Below are 21,825 nucleotides of genomic sequence, written 5' to 3'. Positions count from 1 at the left end.
GATTATCTCAATGGATGCAGAAAAGGCCTTCAACAAAATTCAACAGCCCTTCATGCTAAAAACTCTCAATAAACTAGGCATCGATGGAATGTATCTCAAAATAATAAGAACTATTTATAACAAACCCACAGCCAATATCATATTGAATGGGCAAAAACTGGAAGCATTCCCTTTGAAAACTGGCATAAAACAAGGATGCCCTCTCTCACCACTCCTATTCAACATAGTATTGGAAGTTCTGGCCAGGACACTCAGGCAAGAGAAAGCAATAAAGGGTATTCAAATAGGAAGAGAGGAAGTCAAATTATCTCTGTTTGCAGATGACATGATTGTCTACTTAGAAAACCTCATTGTCTCAGTCCCAAATCTCAAGCTGATAAGCAACTTCAGCAAAGTCTCAGAATACAGAATCAATGTGCAAAAGTCACAAGCATTCCTATACACCAATAACAGAAAAAGAGCCAAATCGTGAGTGAACTGTCATTCACAATTACTACAAAGAGAATAAAATATCTAGGAATACAACTTACAAGGGATGTGAAGGACCTCTTCAAGGAGAACTATAAGCCACTGCTCAAGGAAGTAAGAGAGGACACAAACAAATGGAAAAACATTCCATGCTGATGGATAGAAAGAATCAATATTGTGAAAATGGCCATACTGTCCAAAGTAACTTATGGATTCAATGTTATCCCCATCAAGCTACCACTGACTTTCTTCACAGAGTTGGAAAAAACTACTTTAAACTTCACATGGAACCAAAAAGGAGCCCGTATAGCCAAGACAATCCTGGGCAAGAAGAACAAAGCTGGGGCATCATGCTACTTGAGTTCAAATTTTACCACAAGACTACAGTAATGAAAACAGCATGATACTGGTACCAAAACAGATATATAGACCAATGAAACAGAACAGAAGCCTCAGAAGTAACACCACACATCTACAACCGTCTGATCTTTGACAAACCTGATACACATAAGCATTGGGGAAAGATTCCCTATTTAATAAATGGTGTTGGGAAAACTGGGTAGCCACATGCAGAAAACTGAAACTGGATCCCTTCCTTATACCTTATACAAAAATCAACTCAAGATGGATCAAAGACTTAAATGTATGACCTAGGACCATAAGACTCCTAGAAGAAAACCTGGGCAATACCATTCAGGACATAGGCATGGGCAAAGACTTCATGTCTAAAACACCAAAAGCAATGGCAACAAATGCCAAAATTGACAAATGGGATCTAATTAAACTAAAGAGCTTCTGCACAGCAAAAGAAACTATCATCAGAATGAATAGGCAACCTATAGAATGGAGAAAACTTTTGCAATCTATCCATCTGACAAAGGGCTAATATCCAGAATCTACAAAGACCTTAAACAAATGTACAAGAAAGAAATAAACAACCTCATCAAAAACTGGACAAAGGATATGAACAGACACTTCTCAAAAGAAGACATTTATGCAGCCAACAGACGTGAAAAAATGCTCATCATCACTGGTCATTAGAGAAATGCAAATCAAAACCACAATGAGATACCATCTCATGCCCGTTAGAATGGCAATCATTAAAAAGTCAAGAAACAACAGATGCTGGAGAAGTTGTGGAAAAACAGGAGCACTTTTACACTGTTGGTGGGAGTATAAATTAGTTCAACCATTGTGGAAGACAGTGTGGAGATTCCTCAAGGATCTAGAACTACAAATACCATTTGACCCAGCAATCCCATTACTGGGCATATAACCAAAGCATTATACATCTTTCTATGATAAAGACACATGCACACGTACATTTATTGCAGCACTATTCATAATAGCAAAGACTTGGAACCAACCCAAATGCCCATCAGTGATAGACTGGATTAAGAAAATGTGGCACATATATACCAAGGAATACTATGCAGCCATAAAAAAGGATGAGTTCATGTCCTTTGCAGGGACATGGATGAAGCTAGAAACCATCATTCTCAGCAAACTATCACAAGATTAGAAAACCAAACACTGCATGTTCTCATTCATAAGTGGAAGTTAAACAATAAGAACACATGGGGCTGGGCGTGGTGGCTCATGCCTGTAATCCCAGTACTTTGGGAGGACAAGGTGGACAGATCACCTGAGGTCAGGAGTTCAAGACCAGCCTGGCCAACATGGCAAAACCCCATCTCTACTAAAAATACAAAAATTAGCTGGGCATGGTGGCATGCACCTGTAATCCCAGCTACTTGGGAGGCTGAGGCAGGAGAATCGCTTGAAGCCTGGGAGGCAGAGGTTGCAGTGAGATGAGATAGTGCCATTGCACTCCAGCCTGGGCAACAGAGTGAGACTCTGTCTCAAACAAAACAAAACAAAAAACAAAAACACATGAACCTAGGAAGGGGAACATCACACACTGGGGCCTGAGGGGGATGGGAGGCTAGGGGAGGGATAACATTAGAAGAAATACCCAATGTAGGTGGCGGGTTGATGGGTGCAGCAAACTACCACGGTATATGTATACCTATGTAACAAAACTGCACGTTCTGCACATGTAACCCAGAACTTAACGTATAACTAAAAAAAATTCATTAAAATATACCAAGATTTTCAGATAATAGAGAAACAATGTATTTAACATTTCCAAAATTAATATTTAAAATTTAATTGACTCCTCAACAGGCAACAAAATTTAAAAAGTGAGTTTACTGGTAAGTTATTTTAAAATAAGTATTTAATTAAATGAATCAAAAGATAATGTAACTTATCACTATATTTATTTTTTTTTATAAAATGCATTTGCAAAAATGTTTCATGAGACACACTGGTACTACAAAAATAAATATAAAACACATATACATGTTTACATATGTTACTTATAACATAAATACACATTATTTACATGTTCAAAAATTCCAAAATTCCAGCAGGTTTTGTCCATGATTCTCAACATGTCTGAGACGCAGGGAAAACAATAAAAGCACAAATAAACCACACATCATTTACATTTTTGCTCTTAAAAGATTGTTCAATACAAATATATGAACATAGTAAGTTTGGGAATTAAGGTCTAAGAGCAAAGTCAGGTATTCTATTTTATACCCACTATATTTAGTAAGTGATTCAAGTTTCATTCTGCTTTGTTCTCTCAGAATACATCATTTACATTATAGGTTAAAATTCTTTCATAGAAAGGCTTTCTGAAGACTTTATATTAGATTAAAAAAATCACTGTACTTGAAAGCCAACAAAAAAGTTATTTATTAAACTTATATGTCTGAAAGGAGTTTTAATCAATGAAAATTAGAAGTCGGATTAGAAAACATCAAAAGGATGGAAGACAGACACTGTAATTTCTGTTTGATGTATTCTGGCAATTTTTCATTTTCTCCATACCTAAGTGAAGCAAAAGAAAAAAAGACAAAATCATAATTGAATTACTTGGTTCTGAGAGTCCCAAAAAGCACATTATATTTTTCAGTACTTCTGCAATAACAAGAGGCACCATAGAAAAATTATAACAATTATTTATTAGATACCTAAATCAAGTGAAGCATACACAGTTTCTTTTCTTTTAAAACAGAACATTTTCTAAATATATTTAAATAACAGAAGGAAAATTAGACAAACTTGAACTGGCTTCATTCATTTCAAAAGCAAGCCAAATATCTGGATTCCTCATTAAATTTAAAAGGCTCCAGACAGACATAGTGGCTAACATCTGTAATCCCAGCACTTTGGGAGGCCAAAGTGGGAGGATCACGAGGTCAGCAGTTTGAGACCAGCCTGGCCAAAATGTGGAAACCCTGTCTTCACTGAAAATACAAAATTAGCCAGGCGTGGTGGTGTATGCCTGTAATCTGAGCTACTTGGGAGGCTGAGGCAGGAGAATTGCTTGAACCCAGGAGGCAGAGGTTGCAGTGAGCCAAGTCACACCACTGACTCCAGCCTGGGCAACAGAGTGAGACTGTCTCAAAAAAAAAAAAAAAAAAGCCCTAATTATACAGAAAAATATCAAGCTAAACACATTATGAATATATTTCTATTTAAATGTTAACAATTTCCAAATGACCATACCAAATAAAATGTCAACATGTATCCTGGGAACAACGGTTTTACCCACTTTGCATCTGCATCCTTCCACTTTCTGGAGCACCTCAAAGAGCTTTTAACAAAGTCTCTCACTTGAAACATAGTTATTTAAGTGATGGCACTGCATTATCTAAATTTAACACAAAAATGCAGTTGGCAGGTATCTACAGATATTTGTCCCAAGTACTTCCATTACAATAAGCAGTTCTCATAAAAGAGCACGTCTGCATTGGCATCGTCAGTACCCTATTTTTAGTAAGTTCTGATTTAAATGAGGAAAGCAAACAACTCCTTTTTTTTCGCATTGCCAGATTTCTTATTTTTGGCTTGGTGCCTGACACACATTTTCATATAGAATGAATATACACATTCAAAAAAGTCTTTCAAACATTAATCACTTTACATTAGATTGGGGATATAGTCTTTCATTTGGGAAAAATAAGCAGGTTATATCTTAAAATACAGATTTCTTTTTTCTGTTCTTTTAAGTAAACAGGTGTGGTATATTATTTGAACCTAGAATTAGAAGTCCCTTACTTCTGAAAAGGGCCATCGAGTTATGCTATAACAGTAAGGCTGCAAGGAATCCAGCCTCTTAGAATGGATTACTCATACCAGTTGCCCTGTGTTAATATAATCATAAAATATGCATTAATGACTATATGAACTGCTAAGAATAATTAACAGTTTAAAGAATCACACGATCATTGTCAAAATGAAAGAAGTATCTTTATTAAATCATCTATTTCAACACATAGAGAAAGAGAAATTATAGCCAAGGGCTGAATCTCAACCAGTATTTTAAGAACTTACCTAGTTGTTTGACCATTTGGTGAGGTATAACTGATAGAAGACACTCCTGCCTGCACAACCAACTGGGACCCATCATTAAACTGAACCCACACAGCTCCACTAGTTAACTAGAAAAATAGTAAGCATGGGTAAGAACAGGCACAGAAAAAAAAAAAAAAACGCAGCAGTAACAGCATACAAAATTACTATACAGGAGACGGTTTGTGGTTCTGTATTAATATTTAACATATTTAACAGGTTTTCCAGTTAAAAAAAAAAAAACTCTCTAAGTGACTACAAATTTGGGGCTATGATGGCAGTAGCACTGAGAATATTCATGTCTTTTTCAGGTTATTCCTTTAATAGCTAAGATATTATAATATTAAAATTATTATAAGTGAATCCTGTTTCCCATTAATTTCCACTAGGATTTCTTGGTTGTTTTTTTCCCCCACAAGAAATATTTAGTATTGAACAAGAAGAGATTTAGGAAATAAAAGCAACATTTTCTTTGTCCTTAAGCGACGAGAATTTCTTTCCTGGCCTGAGAATATTACATTTTAGCCTCTGAAACTTCTTCCTTTAGTCATTAATAGTCACAATGTGTCACTCAAAATGGAGAAGTGCATAGTACATGGATGCCAAATCAAACCGATCTAGGCTTACATCTAGACTCTGCCAACTTAAGAGTACAGTACAGGATTGTGCAAGTTAATCTACCATTATGAAGCATAATTTTACTATCTATAAAAGGAGATACATCACCTTTACTAGGTTATTTTGGGGGATAAACTAGATAATGTATGTGAAAAACATGGTAGTAACACAAAGCTGGTGCCCAACAAATGTTACCTACCCCCATAAAGTACTAGGTTGCATTTTACTTCACTGTTAAGTAAAAGTACATGTGTCAGGCTCAGAAGTCTCCAAGTTTCAAGATTTTAAGATAATATACACATATAGGTTCACAACTACATAAAATTCTATAAGTTTGAAACTCAATATTGACTTCACTTTTTAAAAGAGATGGGGTCTTGCTTTGTTGCCCAGGATGGCCTCAAACTCCCGGACTCAAATGACCCTCCCACCTCAGATTCTTGAGTAATTGGGACTATAGGCACGTGACATCACACCTGGCTTTCGCTTGACTTTTAATGGAAAAATCCTTTTCTTCTTTTGCCAAATGAAAGTTACTCTACTGGCCGGGTGCAGTGGCTCACGCCTGTAATCCCAGCACTTTGGGAGGCTGAGGGGGGGCAGATCACAAGGTCAGGAGATTGAGACCATCCTGGCTAACATGGTGAAACTCCGTCTCTACTAAAAATACAAAAAATTAGCTGGGCATGGTGGTGGGCGCCTGTAGTCCCAACTACTCGGGAGGCTGAGGCAGGAGAATGGCATGAACCCAGGAAGCAGAGCTTGCAGTGAGCTGAGATTGCGCCACTGCACTCCAGCCTGGGCGAGAGTGTGAGACTCCATCTCAAAAAAAATAAAAAGTTACTCTACTAATATTACAAATAATTTCCAAAACCTAAAACGTCACAGATATCACACTCTTCACAATTAGTCATTATCATGACCTCTAATTTAAAAACAAATGGCAAAAGTAGGTCACCCAAGCCCTAGCAGGCGACCTGTTATCAGCAATGTCTGGAGTCTTCCAACTGAACACAAATTTAAGAAGTTAACATTTTTCATGATATAACTAATGTAAAAAGGTACAAAACTTCCTTGTAAAAAGATATCATTGCAATGATTTGTATTTTTTGGTAATTGTCTTATCAGTGTGAAAATGAGAAGAAATTCATAACAAGAAAATGCACTGTACTAGAAACTTCTCACCTGTGTAGCCCAACCAACATTTTTCACAAAAACAGATTTCAAAAGTTGTGCTGATTTAGGAAGACAATCTTTTAGACTATTAGAAGAGATGTCTGTTCCAGAAGTTGTAGTTGTAAGACCAAGTCCTTCATTTGTAACCATCTACAAAGAATAAAGGACAGGAAGATATTATTCCTCAGCATTTTTATAAGCCAAATTCAGCAAAAGCAGACAATTATGGGATTTTTCATTAGCTTAATTTTTTAAAAACAAAAATGTTTTAATGAAAATATAACTCCATTATTGGAAATTAGAAAAATACAGAAAAGAATCCCCCACCCCCCTGCAGAATTGCTGTTTTCATTTTGGTGGATTTCTTTCATCTTTTTATCCCATGGCATGTTCTTTTTGTGCATGTGTGTGAGTACACACAAACATACACACCTATTTCTTTAACGTTGCATTTTTCTACACTGCTATATAATCTTCATCGCCATGTTCATTAAATATATAATAAATTTAACCATGAGTCTATCATGAGCATTTAGGCAGTTAATGATATTTTACTAGTAAAAATAAAACAACTATATATGTATATGTTAATACTTTTAGCTTTTCCAAGAGGGCTGAGATTAGGGCTCATTGAGGTAACATTTAAACAGAGACTTGAAAAATAAGACTTAGGCATATAAAGTTAAGTGTTTGGGGAAAAGAGTTCCAGGTCAAGTGAACAGCATGTGAAAAGGCCCTTTGACTTGTTTAAAGAACTGAAAGAAGGCCTTTGAGGCTCAAACAGAGATAGTATAGGATAAAGTGGCTCAGGATGAGGCTGGAAAAGTACACAGATGATAGTAAAGTCACAATAAACTATTTTATATGAAGGGCATCAGGCAATCATTGAAAGGTTTAAAGTATAGAAGTGACATATATTTACTTACAGAGGGATTAAGGATTGGTGCCTGTGTTGGAAAAGCAGCACTATGCATGACCATTCTATTGAAAGATGCTCTATCTCTTGTTGGGTAATCTGAATCCACAGGAGGAGGAGGTGATAAGGCCTTAGGTGAACTAGTACTACCAGGTTTTCTGAAGGAGGAAAGTCCAAATATATTCCCTTGAAGCTTTCAATTTACAGAAAACTAAAGAATGTTTATAATATAAACACCAAACTTTTAAAACATTTTAGCCACGTGTTTAAAATTTTCAGACATTTACCTTCCTATGATTATTGGGAAAAAGGGAGCACTCCTAGTTTTCCTTTCCTCTTCTGAAATTATGGATTCCAGTGCTAAACAAATACGATGACCCTATTTCAAAAGAAGAGTGCTTCCGTCATTGTTTCACCTATGTCATTTGTAATCGTTATTAATTGGTATGAAAAACCTATAATTAGGTATGTACCTCATTAGCATGGTCCATATACATTTTCATCTCCTCTTTCAAGCTATTCACTTCACTTTCACTTTTTAAAGTGTAAGACTTCCCTGTCTTTTCAATCACCTGAATGAAATCTTCTGTTTTGTGTATTTTTACCCCTAAAAAAAAAAAAAAAATCAGGAAACTGTTTTCTTATCCTTTTTAAAAATATTCCTAGATTTATATTTATTATCATACCAGTATATAATGGCACCTAGATCAAGGTATCATTTTTATTCATTTATTGACTATTAATAAAATGAGACTATCAAAGTATTCAATAAATATAGGTCATCCATATTTTTCCCAACATATATCTGGTTTAAGCCTGATACTTCTATATTTTAAAAAATCACTATATTCATACAAAAACATAATTGAAGGATAGCTATAATTATATGTGTACTGTGTGATATGAATGCTTTGTGTCCCTTAAAGGAGCTTTATAGATTAAAAAATAGTTCATTTTTATAGAATAGATTTAGAAAATAAGAACATTCATCTTTACAGAATAGATTTAGACTCAACCCTATCCTTTTTGCTACATTTATAATTCTGATAATTTGGTATATGTCCATTTAAGATTTCTAATAATAAATAGGACATCATTCATTTCATGTGATTTTTATACCATCAGCCTAGATGTAAACTGGAGCTAAGTAGGAAAAGAGCACTAATATACATATTATAGGATAAATTGTTTAAAGGAAGGCTCGATAAATTTTGGTTAATATGATCTGACATGTATACTCTGATGTGCAATTTATATGTATAGTTATACACATACACATCTTTAAAACTGGCTGTGCTGAATTTTAAAAACCCACATATACGTAACTACTAAATTACAAACTAAAGGAACAAATTACCATTTCCAAATGGTACTTACCATCGTAAAACCAAACCTCAAAATCAGCACCAGGAGAATTCTCCATCAAAATGCATTTAGCATATCTTGTAAAATAAGTGATTTTGGGAGACTTAGATCTTACAAGCTGTACAAACCTGGAAGCGTACTGATATTTTCGCCAGTATTTTTCTAAGGAAAAAAAAAAAACTTAACATTAGGGAAGAAAGTGTTGACCTGACATATAGTTTTATCTATTTATTGTGATTTCTAATAGGGTTACATTAGACAGGTTTTCTTATTCTTTTCTAAGAGTTACCTCAATGAAGTCTTACTATTCAGTGCTTATGTCCCCAGTCCATAATATTCAGAAACCAAACTGGGAGTCAAATTTGGTTAACTATAATTATAAATAATCATTTATGTAGCAGCAGTGATTTCAAAGGTCAAAAGCCACATACATGGTGAATTATTCTTTAAATACAGAAGGCTTCATAAATTTGTGAGTCACAGGGGCCATCTTCTCTGTAACATTCCAACTTTAGTATATGTGCTCTGAAGCAAGCACAATGTTGAAATTTTTTTTAACACAACTATAGCCACATTCTAAACAAGTATACAAATTACATTTGTGAGACATATTACTGTTCTAGCGTTAGTTTTTACTTATAGTACCATTATAACACAGAATATTAACAATAAACATTGCATTAAAGGCATACAACTCTCACCAGAAACAAAGTACAAGAATATATGACCTTAAGTTTGACTGAAACTATTTATAATTTATTATATCTATATATAGAGCTTATACATATATACATATAAATCTACTATCAAAATTTGCTCCCTAGTAAATTCACATACCTGGTAAATTGTCAAAGCTGTACCTACTGATGTTGTCAGTAGGTGAGGGTGGTCTATCAGCAAGAGGAAAACCTCTTCCATCATTTGGATAATAAATAGTGATCTGCCAAAAGATTTTTAAAAAATTCTAATTACATAACATTAAGTTCCAGTACTATATTTTGCTAAAACATATAAAAAGTGTTTAAATGTAACATTAAATATTATTTTATAGAAAAATGTTCAATATTCTGTAAAAGTAATTTTTTTGTTTTTTAACTTAAACCAAAAGTTTAGATTTTCTTACCAGATATAATTATTTTTAACACTGCACCAATTTATTTAAATATGTTTAATATGCTATTTCAATTTTTGAATTCCAGAGACACTATCATACCAGGAAACTGATTAAAAAAACCTTATCATTATAAAATGAATTAGAATGCTAAATGTACTTAAACGATAATTTGAAGTTGGAAGGTAATAAAGTAACTACACATTACCATATTTCCATCACTAGATATCTGAAGAACTTCTTTCACATATTCTTGAGAAGCATACTCCTTTAGAAGCTCCACACACACATCCTCTGAATCAAGTATGCTCACCTAAAAAAAAAAACCCAAAAAATCAGTAATAATTATTTTGTTTACTAGAACAGCTCTGACATACATAATACTTAGGAGTACTTAACCATGGCAGAAACAAATATTGAAGTCAAAATCAAATAGCTGCTTCACTACAACAGTCCAGATCAGAGGTATATTTGAGCACAACTGTGAACCATATGGTGCAAAGGTAAGAATGTATAATGAAGTGTCAAATGATAATCAATGAGCAGAAAGCAAACAGAAGGTAGGGTGGAGAATAAGGACTTTGAAAAGATAATAGCAAGCCAAACAAAGGCAAGGATGAAATGGGAAGTAAAATGCGAACAAAGAACAGGATCAAGATAGAATTAAAAAAACACACAGCATTCTCAGTTCACATACAATTATTTTTTTTTTTTTGAGACGGAGTCTCGCTCTGTCGCCCAGGCTGGAGTGCAGTGGCGCTATCTCGGCTCACTGCAAACTCCGCCTCCCGGGTTTACGCCATTCTCCTGCCTCAGCCTCCCGAGTAGCTGGGACTACAGGCGCCCGCCATCTCGCCCGGCTAGTTTTTTGTATTTTTTAGTAGAGACGGGGTTTCACCGTGTAGACCAGGATGGTCTCGATCTCCTGAGCTCGTGAGCCACCCGTCTCGGCCTCCCAAAGTGCTGGGATTACAGGCTTGAGCCACCGCACCCGGCCAATAATTTTTAAACTCTAAATTTAAATGTGCGTATGCCTTTTCTTTAGTTCCAGATGCTAAAAAAAAAAAAAAGTTATATTTTCTAGTTTTTTAAAAATTGAGATGGGATTAAATTTAGAAACAATAAAAATAGAAGCAAAAGGATAATATTAGCTCACTGATTGGAATTGTGAACAAAATAATCTTTAACACAGCATAGAGCCAGTATTATTCAAATCTACTTTAAATTAATAATTTAAAATTCAAAACGTATCAGTATCAATTCACTATTCTTAAGAAGACAGGGAAACAAGAGCTGTTTTTCCATAAACACCCAGTCTCTTTTCTCTTTAATAAAGTTGATCATGTATACACCCCAAAGTTACAAGGACATTACAGAGGACTAAAAAATATGTTCTCAAGAATTGTATTCTCAAGTAAAATGTTATGTAGTAACTTAGGAAAATAACAGACATACCACAGCCTTTTTTGTTTTCTGTCTGATTGGTTTTAACCTGTGAGCAACCAACGGAGATGTAATGCTTCTTAATGTACAATTCTGATAACCCAATGGTGGCTCCATACCCCTAGTCTTGCTCTGTTCAGAAAGAGGATCTGAGCCAAAAACACATTCTTGTTGGATTATCTCAGGTTTACTGTGAAGCGCAGTCATATATTTCACGGTATTTGGCTGTTTTACAGAATGTGCATTATCAGAAGCATCAGAGTTCTTTTTGACTTTTGTATCAGTCCAGGCATTTTTTGATGTGTCCTTCTGCAAATCTGGATGGCCCTGGAAATCCCGGTTTGGGCTGATGCTGTCATATCCAGTAGTTTTTCTTAAATGAGCTGTAATATACATAGAATGAAGCAATTCAGTAAATAAGTAAAAACACAAGTTGACCCAAAACAATGTCACTCTGATTATAATAGCATTTTTTAAACAAAAGAAATCTAGTAAAAAAAAACAAAATAAGAGCTCATAATTTTCTAACAAATAAGCAGTTTAAGACATGACTTTGTTTTTTTTTTTTTTTTTTTTTTTTAATTGAGACGGAGTCTCGCTCTGTCGCCCGGGCTGGAGTGCAGTGGCCGGATCTCAGCTCACTGCAAGCTCCGCCTCCCGGGTTTACGCCATTCTCCTGCCTCAGCCTCCCGAGCAGCTGGGACTACAGGCGCCAGCCACCTCGCCCGGCTAGCTTTTTGTATTTTTTAGTAGAGACGGGGTTTCACTATATTAGCCAGGATGGTCTCGATCTCCTGACCTCGTGATCCGCCCATCTCGGCCTCCCAAAGTGCTGGGATTACAGGCTTGAGCCACCGCGCCCGGCTAAGACATGACTTTGAAAGAACATTTTAAACCAGATCGTGAAGAAATATCTTTAGTATTCCTAAGACTAAGACACAAAAGATATTAACATAAAATTAATTTTTCAATTAAGGCAAAAACCAGTCACTATATGGTCACCTATTAATCCTAAAGCATGTAATCGCCAATGCTCCAACAAAAGCAGATTTGAGTTCCCAAGTAATCATTCTACATGAGAAAAATATATAAATTTACTCTCTTTAAGCTAAGAACTGTCTAGCCCATCTTTATTTAGAAATACGTGTAATTAATGAAAATATGTAACTAAAAGCAAAAACACTATATGAACAGCTTTAACAGTAATATTTAACATTACAAATGTACTTGCACACATTTTTTTAAAAAGTCATTAATTTTACCAATTTTTATTTTGTATGGTTTTAAAGTTCACATACAGAACAGCATCTTTTAAAGGCTTCAAATGATTAGATTACATAAAATTTGGTAAGGCAATTTTTCAATGCTGAACTCTAAAAATTTGAATTACAATTTTTTTCTTAAATGACTTTTTAGTGCTTTCCCCCCACTCTCATTATGACAGAAAGTATTTTGTATCAAATAATATACTGAAAAATTGCAGGAGCACTAGTGGATTATTATAAACAAGGTTATTCCTCCATCTCAGACAAGTCTGTGTTACTAAATATAAGTATATGTAAACACAACAGATGTGAAAAATTAAGTATGTGGCAGTTTTATAGTTTAAAAAACAAACCTGAATTATTATCTCCAATTAGTACAAAAGATTAATTTCCTTTTGGGCTTCTGAGAATAATATACATTAAAAAAAGAAAACAAGAATAGACTCAAGATAACATACAACTCTCTGCTTAAATTACAGCTGTATTATTTGCTTTTTGTCTATGAGGTAATACGATACTTGGCAAAAAATCATCTCCTCCTCTCCATATGTCTTTTTTATTCTTTTTTCCATCATTATTTTCCAATTCACCTTCTGTGAATCTGTCATGTTCATTATTTAACCTTCAAACTCTGTATTATAAACAACATAATGACTTGGATGACAGCTGTTTAAAAATGCTTAGGTTTTAGTAGCTCTGTACTTTAGCGTGAGGTCCTACTGGTACCCTATAATGTCCTTATCAGCTTCCACTTAAAAATAAGGTCAATCATCTTTTGATTATTTTATGGGCACTGATAGAAGGTGCTGATTATAGAGAGGCTGCAAGAGCAGGGGTTAAGAATAAAGTCTCCGAGCCAGACTATTTATGTTCGAACCCTGGCTCCTCTACTGAATGGTCACATAGCTTGGGCAAATTGAGCTGTATACCCAGTTTCCTCATCTGTAAGACAGAGATAATAACAGTATCTTCCTCATGTTTTTTTGTGAGAACTTAATATATGTTAAACATTAAGGACAGTGGCTGACTGATAGCAAATATTCAAACACTGTAAGACAGCTTTATTGAGACATACTGAAAGTGCTTTTTCTTCCTTCTGAGACAGAGTCTCGCTCTATCACCCAGGCTGGAGTGCAGTGGCGTGATCTCAGCTCACTGCAACCTCTGTCTCCCGGGTTCAAGTGATTCTTGTGCCTAAGCTATCCAAGTAGGTGGGATTACAGGTGTGTGCTACCACGTCCAGCTAATTTTTGTATTTTTAGTAGATACGGGGTTTCACCATGTTGGCCGGGCTGGTCTTGAACGCCTGACCTCAAGTGATCTGCCTGGCTTGGCCTCCCAAAGTGCTAGGATTACAGGCATGAGCTACCACACCTGGCCAATGCTTTTTTTTTTTCTGAGACAGGGTCTCTGTCTCTTGTCACACAGGCTGGAGTGCAGTGTGATAATAGCTCACTGCAGCCTTGAACTCCTGGGCTCAGGCAATCCTCCCGGCTTAGCTTCTCAAGTAGCTGGCACTACAGGTACATGCCACTACACTCAACTGATTTTTTATTTTTTGTAGATACAGGGTCTTGTTATGTGCCCAAACTGGTCTTGAACTCCTGGCCTCAACCAATCCACCTGCCTTGGCCTCACAAGTGTTGGGATTACAGACATGAACTACCGCACCAAGCAAGAAAATGATTTTCTTAAAAATCTCAAATAGAACACTGCAATGCTTGGTAAGTGTCCAAGTAATTAATTCTTGATTAAATACTCCATTAAAAACTCACCATTTATTTGCAGATTCCCAAACCACTGTTGTACCGTTTCAGTCTGAGGTGTCAGGTCTGCAAATGGAAAAGGAGTTTTTCCTGGACAAAGATGACTGGAGCTATATAAACAAACAAAAAAATCTCATAAGCTAATAAAAAACTATCAGGTAACTTTTTAAGGTAAAAATATTAGAAAAAGATTTCTTCTGATTTGAATACCTGAACATTTTAGAATAACTATAGAAAACAATATTGGCATAACTATGCTATCTCTAAAAAGCTAAACTCCCATGCCAAAATGCCCAGGGCACTTTGATAGCATTTCTATATGGCTACTGCCCTATTATAATTTAAGCATAAAAATCAAAAAATGAACAGAAAAAGAAAAAATCACACACTACAGTCACTAAAAATTAGTTTTCATGTTGGAAGCAGTCAGTGTTATGAACACTCAGGCTCAGCTTTTCTATCTATGTATACAGTTATTATTAAAGTACTTTGGGGGTAAGGCATGATTAATATATGATATTTTACATTGGAGACTCACTCCATATAAAATTAAAAAATAAGACTAAGAATTTCCAAATATTAATTTTATAAACACATTCATGAACACACACACTCCTTTTAAGACTGTTAACCATAGGTCAAAATCCATATGACAGTGTTTTTTTTTTTTTTTTTTTTTTTTAAGACATTCATTTCCCTGGTAACCCCCCGCTTAGATGCAGCTTCATATTTATACTAGTATAACATTACCAAAAACCAAAATGCCTTTGATAGAATTATTCTTACAGTGCTTGATTGTTATCAGGTCTTTCAAAAGATCCAGAACTACTGGATGTCTTTTCTTTAAAGAAGTTAAAAATGTTGGCATTGTTGTTTGTGGGTGAGTCTCTCTCTTCATTTTCACCTCCTCCTAATCTTTTGGACATTGAAAGCATTTCTGCTGAGTGACAACGTTCCATTGTATATGTTTTTGCTCGAGATTGACTATTAGAAGTGCCAGATCTATCAGAGGAATAAGCTCTACGAAGGTATCGAGAATGTGGCCTTTCTTCTGCATCTTGAATTACTCTTCCCCTTCCACTATTACTGGTTTCTTGATTTCCCCACTGAGTATAAAAACTGCTTCCATCTCCTGAAGAAGAAAAATCATTTGAACTTTTATTCTTTGGAAATACAGTCATTTTATTTGGGAGTGGCTGACCAATCAAAAGTCTTCTTTTGTCAAATAAACTACCACTTATACTGGTACTGGAAGAAGCTGTAATTGCAGTAGAAATTGTGGCATGCCCACTATCAATTGAGTCTTCCACAGTTCCTAAATCTTTACTTTTCGTTGAAAAATTTTGGGACATAAAAGGATGGTCCAATACTGAAGACAGACTTAAACGATCTGCTGGATTTCTACGAAGTAACTGGTGAATAAGGTCCTTGGCCTCTATTGACAAAAAAGTTGGCATTTCATAATCTGCCAATACTACTTTATTTAATGTGTTCTTGACTGTGTCAGTGTCAAAGGGTGGTCTCCCGATAAGTAATGAATAAAACATACAGCCCAGGGACCAAACATCAGATTCAAGGCCATGTGCACTTCGAGTGGCAATTTCCGGTGAAATGTAGTTAGGAGTTCCACATAATGTATAGTGCTTTTCATGTGGCATTTTCAACTGAGTTGCCAGCCCAAAATCAGCAATCTTGATGTTCATATTACGAGTAAGTAAGAGGTTAGAAAGTGTGAGGTCCCGGTGTAGTATACCATGAGAATGAAGATACAACATCCCTGTAATGATCTGGTGCATGAAGTGTCGAGCTGTTAGGATTTAAAAAAAAGATAATTTACAATTGAGAAACTCTGGAAGATTCAGCATCTAGTATTTAGTATACATTATGAAACCCAGGTAAATGTTCTGGAGCATTGTAGTAGAACACTGGCTTGGAGCTTAGATTTACCAGCCACTTTAATTACCAGCAATTACCAGAGTGGTACCATCACACCACTCTAAAGATATCATATCAACCTTTAAGAAAACTAGGCATTCCTTTTAATCTTTGTTCTTTCCAACTGATGAGTGTTTTACATGCAGTTAAGAGAAGCTTAATTTTTTTTTAGCAATTAAGAGTCATTAGGGTAACCATGGCAATTAAGAAAAACAGTTGCACACTGGGCCAGGCACGGTGGCTCACGCCTGTAATCCCAGCACTTTGGGAGGCTGAGATGGGCAGATCATGAGGTCAGGAGATCGAGACCATTCTGGCTAACACAGTGAAACCCCATCTCTACTAAAAATACAAAAAAATTAGCTGGGCGTTGTGGCAGGCGCCTGTAGTCCCAGCTACTCAGAAGGCTGAGGCAGGAGAATGGCGTGAACCCGGGAGGCAGAGCTTGCAGTGAGCCAAGATAGAGCTACTGCACTCCAGCCTGGGCAACAGAGCAGGACTCCGTCTCAAATAAAAAAAAAAAAGAAAAAGAAAAAAAACAATTGCACAAACATTTCATACATATATTCTAATTGTTAAAAAAAAGAAAAAGCTACAGTTCCATCGATGTCCCCCAAACTCTCCCAAGTACTCAGTGTGTAAGTTTTTTTTTTTTTTTCTTTAGATGGAGTCTTGCTGTCACCAGGCTGGAGCGCAGTGGCACAATCTCAGCTCACTGCAATCTCTGCCTCCAGGGTTCAAGCAATTCTCCTGCCTCAGCTTCCCGAGTAGCTGGGATTACAGGAGAGCACCACCACACCCAGCTAATTTTTTTGTATTTTCAGTAGAGATGGGGTTTCACCATGTCGGCTAGGATGGTCTTGATCTCCAGACCTTGTGATCCATCCACCTCAGCCTCCCAAGTAGCTGGGATTACAGGCATGAGCCACCATGCCCGGCTAATTTTTGCATTTTTATTAGAGACAGGGCTTTACCATGTTGGCCAGGCTGGTCTCGAACTCCTGACCTCAGGTGATGTACCTGCCTCAGCCTCCCAAAGTGCTGGGATTACAGGCGTGAGCCACTGCGCCCGGCCTAATAAGGCCTTTTTTATGAAGTATTATAAAAAATGCAGTAGTCATTATCAATATGAGTATCATTTTTTTTCAATTTGTATTATTTCTTTGCAATAAACGTCCAACATGGAACCTGAGTCAAAGAATATAAATATTTCCATAACTCTAATGTTATGCCCAAATTGTTTTCCAAATGGCTTATATAGATTCAGATGTACAAGAAGCCTATCAGCAACTACTTCTGTTAGCTTGTCTGTAATCTCAGTTAGCAGAGCAAGATAACTTGAAAACAATCATTTGTGTTAATGTATAGACCTTATTTGATTCTGCTTTGAACTGCAAAAAATCATGAGAAATTGAGGAAATCTGAAGCTATATATTTGATAGTAAAGAATTATTAGGTGTGATAATGACTTTGTGGCTATGTTTTTAAAGAAATCTATATTTTGAAATATTTATAGTTAAAAATATATCTATAATTTGTGTCAAAATACTTTGGAAAATCAGGGTAATAAAAAAGGTAAAGATGAAATAATATGACCATGAGTCACTAGTTTGGGAAGCTGAGTGTCAGGTTCAGGGGACTCATTATAGAACACTACTTGTATGTTTCATGTTTTCTATAATAAACAGTTTCAATGGCTATTTGTGCTTGATTTAGAACTACTTTATAGTCACCAATGGCATCCTAAAAAGCTTACTACATTTGAAAAGATACACAGTAAACTGCTACTAATAATTTAATCTAAAATGTTTTAAGGATAGAAGGGTAACAAATTTCTTACTTTACTACTGTAATAATTGAATTGTTTTAAGAATTAGCAGCTTGGGATGGAGGAAATCTTTTCTAGCTTAAAGTAACAATTCAAACAGTTTTACTATATATTACAAAATAGCATATTCCTCAAAAGTACACTTTAAAATGCAAAACTTTTATCCACCCAAACAAAACAAACAAAAACAGACGCCTACCTTCATTTTCTGAGAAAGGTTTCACTCTATTCTTTAGATACCTGTTCATTTCTCCATTATGGCACATTTCTAATACCAGATATACATAATTGCTATCTTCAAAATAGTTATAAAGCTGAAATGTGAAAGGGCATAATAAATTAAAATATTCAAATTTCACTGTCCTTGGTCACTTCTACAAAATCTGTATCTTACCTCCAAGATAGAAGGATGCTTCAATTGGCAATGTATTTTCACCTCATTTTGGACTCTCTGTACCATTCCTGCTTTGTACATGGCTTTCTTATCTATCTAAAAATAACAGGTTTAAATGTTGATAGACTTTCAAATGTAAACTGGTTGAAAGTGAACTTTGAAAATAAAGTATACTTTAATTTAAAATAGACTGAAGTCCTTTTACACGTCTTTGCGGTCAACCTACTGTTATCTGTTTTCCCCATGCACCTAGCAGAGTGCTCGGCAGACAGGATGCTTGGTAAAAGTTTGCCCAATTAATTCTAATATCCTATCTCAATTTAAATAATCTAATAGCACAACCAGCCTAACTGTAAGAAAAAAAAAATCCCAATTCAGGCAAATTTTAAAGCAAAACCTCCATTTCTTTTTCTAAGTGGTTTAGATAAATAATTTTTTTTTTTTTTTAAAGACAGGGTCTTACTCTGTCACCTAGGCTGGAGTGCAGTGACACGATCACAGTTCACTGCAGCCTCAACCTCCCAGGCACAGGCAATCCTCCCACCTCAGCCTCCTGAGTAGCTGGGGCCACAGGCACATGCCGCCATGCCCAGCTAATTTTTTTTTTTTTTTGAGATGGAGTTTTGCTCTTGTTGCCTGGGCTGGAGTGCAATGGTGCGATCTCGGCTCACCACAACCTCTGCCTCCCGAATTCAAGCGATTCTCCTGCTCAGCCTCCAGAGTAGCTGGGATTACAGGTGTGCACCACCACACCCGGCTAATTTGGTATTTTTAGTAGAGATGGGGTTTCTCCATGTTAGTCAGGCTGGTCTTGAACTACCGACCTCAGGGGATCCACCCGCCTCGGCCTCCCAAAGTACTGGGATTACAGGTGTGAGCCACCGTGCCCAGCACCGGCTAATTTTTGTATTTTTGGTAGAAAGGAGGTTTTACCATGTTGCACAGTTGTTTTCAAACTCCTGAGCTCAGGCGATCCACCTGCCTCAGCCTCCCAAAGTGTATAGGTTACAGGCGTGAGCCACCCACTCGGCTGACAAATGATTCTTAATTTGCTTATGTTTATTTTACTCCTATTAGACTGACTTCTAACAATCAAGAATAATATTTTGTATTGTTACAGGGAAATACAGAATTATACACAGTGAACTCTTACAAACAAATTATTTGTTAGTTGATTTCTACTAATTACTCCAAGTATGGATAATTACACCATAAATGAGGTCTACTGAACATTAATGAAGATAAAACTTATTTAAGCAAGGTCAAGGCTTTCCTAAAATATTCTTAAGTTCAACGGCTGGACTTGGCACTATTGTCTTCTGCCTATGCAAAGTGTTCCTTACACCATAATCAAAGGAAAGGCTGGTGGGTAAGGAGTTTCTTACATCTCTGATACCTCTCTACTTACTTGCAAAGTACAGGAGAGAAGTTGATTAGTTTATTCTTACCATTTTGATTGCAACTTCCAAACCAGTGTGAATGGACTCAGCTCTGTAGACACCAGCAAATGATCCTTTACCAAGCAGATTTCCAACTTTAAAATCCTTAAAAGTTAAAATTAAAGATTATGTATGATGACTCACAGTAGAAAGGAAGATGGGAAGGGGATGGAAAAAGAAGATAAAATGGATCGAGTGGGTAATTTGACAAAATTCAGGCAGGTATTACACCTCGATGCAGCAGGTGTCTAGGGTGGAAGGCATGTTGACTCCGTGCGGGGATCCCTGAGCTTCCAGGCTGGACTGGAAGCTCAGGGTGATGGTGCACCCTAGTGATCTGGTTCCTCAACCTCAGTGCAGCCTAAGCGCCCTCCTCCCATCTCCAGCCAACCCCTGGGAGCCGAGGGCCTGGTCAGAATCCCGCCGCAGCTCCCGCCGGAGATAACCGCCATCCCCTTGGAGAAGTGGGAGGTAGCCCTGCCCTGCTGTAGCGCGGCAGCTCGGGCGGGATTGCTGACAGAAAGCCGCAGTGCCTGGGGACACTTCCAGGCGGCGAGGGACTCACCTGTCCCGCCTCCCCTACTCTTACAGTCTCCGCGGGGCGGGCCGCTCCGCCCCTAAACAGCTGGGGCCTGGGCGGTTGGGACCCTCCCTAAGTACCTCGGTGCCCGCCCTGCAGCCGTTAGCTTCGTTCGCTCCCCTTCCCAGAGCGGTCTCGTGTCATCCCACAACTACTCCCAGCCGCCCCGCTGCAGACTGCCTAGTCTTTTCACCTCGATCTTCTCCCCGATGCAGGTCGCCATATTTCCAGGCCCTGGCCTGGGTTCTCTGGACTAGTTTCCTTCACGCAGTCCCTTCGAGGCAGCGCTCCAAGCAGCCAGCCGGTCTTGGCGCCCATCAGGCTTGGCTCTCTAGACCGCCGCTCCAGGCGACGACGCTAAAACCACGGAAAGTTCTCCCTGACACCTTCCGGAGCCTGGCCGGTGCCTATGCACTCCCATTTTGAAAAACTCCCGCCGGTTGCCGTACGAGCGAGGCTGGTGGTGACGTAACGAGAAGGATCACTCCGGAAAGGCTGAGTCGGGGCGCGCATGCGCGGCAGACACTCTTTTGCAGCCGGCCCAGGGTTCCAGACTTCTGGGCCAAGGGCCGGAAGCGCTGCGGAGAGTTCGGCTTGGGCAGGAGTATGTCGCGGGCCCACTCTCGGAAGACCTCCTGAAGACGGGTAAAAGAGCAGGCCTTAAAGATGGGACACTTATAGCTAATCGGTTACTTCACGGTCCGAAATACCACTTCTAATTCCGGAAAGGGTTTAAAACTATTTTAAAATGTCAAGCGTTTAAGACTTGACGGAACAGGGAAAAAAACATTACCCTCCTTTAAGGAACCCCGTTTACACCACTACCGCTTATTCCGTAGTTTGTTATAACTGTAATAAGTGTGTACGGTACCTTAAGAACTCCATTCTTTATTTTGGTAAACTCCTAAGTATTTAACATTATAATATCATTTGTATAATAACTTACAGTTAGGAGATCTCTCATACACGTAATTTGTATGGACCAAAAGAGACCTCTGTAAGTTTGGGATGGTGTTTTGCAGGTGAGAAAAGTGTGATGCTTAAGGAAGGATATATAACAAACAAGTAGAGCACAAACTTAGATCTCTGTTAT

At 37.2% G+C, this 21,825-nt stretch overlaps 1 protein-coding gene and 1 pseudogene across 2 annotated transcripts; both read right to left on the bottom strand.

The window, feature by feature from the left end:
• Nucleotides 1–2,606: 2,606 nt before the first annotated feature.
• Nucleotides 2,607–21,224, bottom strand: PLK4 (polo like kinase 4). Of its 2 annotated transcripts, none has more exons than XM_033215211.1 (16): nt 20,926–21,224; nt 20,162–20,257; nt 18,714–18,809; nt 18,519–18,633; nt 15,343–16,363; nt 14,566–14,666; nt 11,538–11,908; nt 10,291–10,395; nt 9,809–9,911; nt 8,984–9,133; nt 8,080–8,213; nt 7,894–7,985; nt 7,617–7,764; nt 6,700–6,840; nt 4,879–4,985; nt 2,607–3,369 (listed from the first exon to the last, which is right to left on the bottom strand). In XM_033215211.1, exons 1-16 carry the CDS (start codon nt 20,953–20,955, stop codon nt 3,267–3,269), a joined length of 2,913 nt encoding a protein of 970 aa, XP_033071102.1. In that variant the 5' UTR covers nt 20,956–21,224; the 3' UTR covers nt 2,607–3,266. The 2 variants fall into 2 exon arrangements, with proteins under 2 accessions (XP_033071102.1, XP_033071103.1); XM_033215212.1 differs by having other exon boundaries at nt 18,714–18,805; nt 20,926–21,192.
• On the bottom strand, nt 9,418–9,509 carry LOC117086480 (annotated as a pseudogene).
• Nucleotides 21,225–21,825: the final 601 nt, after the last annotated feature.

Source organism: Trachypithecus francoisi, unplaced genomic scaffold, assembly GCF_009764315.1.
Source record: "Trachypithecus francoisi isolate TF-2019V2 unplaced genomic scaffold, Tfra_2.0 Lachesis_group1, whole genome shotgun sequence".
Classification (NCBI taxonomy): domain Eukaryota; kingdom Metazoa; phylum Chordata; class Mammalia; order Primates; family Cercopithecidae; genus Trachypithecus; species Trachypithecus francoisi.
The sequence above is the reverse complement of the archived record's forward strand: the minus strand, read 5'-3'. Positions and strand labels throughout refer to the sequence as shown.

Bases quoted from the DNA above. Each gene is read 5' to 3' on its own strand.
- PLK4 (XM_033215211.1), bottom strand. From the start codon at position 20,955: ATGGCGACCTGCATCGGGGAGAAGATCGAG. The intron at 9,912-10,290 runs GTAATGTGTAGT...ATCTTTTGGCAG, and splicing joins TATCTAGTGATGGAAATATG to ATCACTATTTATTATCCAAA. The intron at 8,214-8,983 runs GTAAGTACCATT...TTTTTTTTTTAG, and splicing joins TGAGGTTTGGTTTTACGATG to GGGTAAAAATACACAAAACA.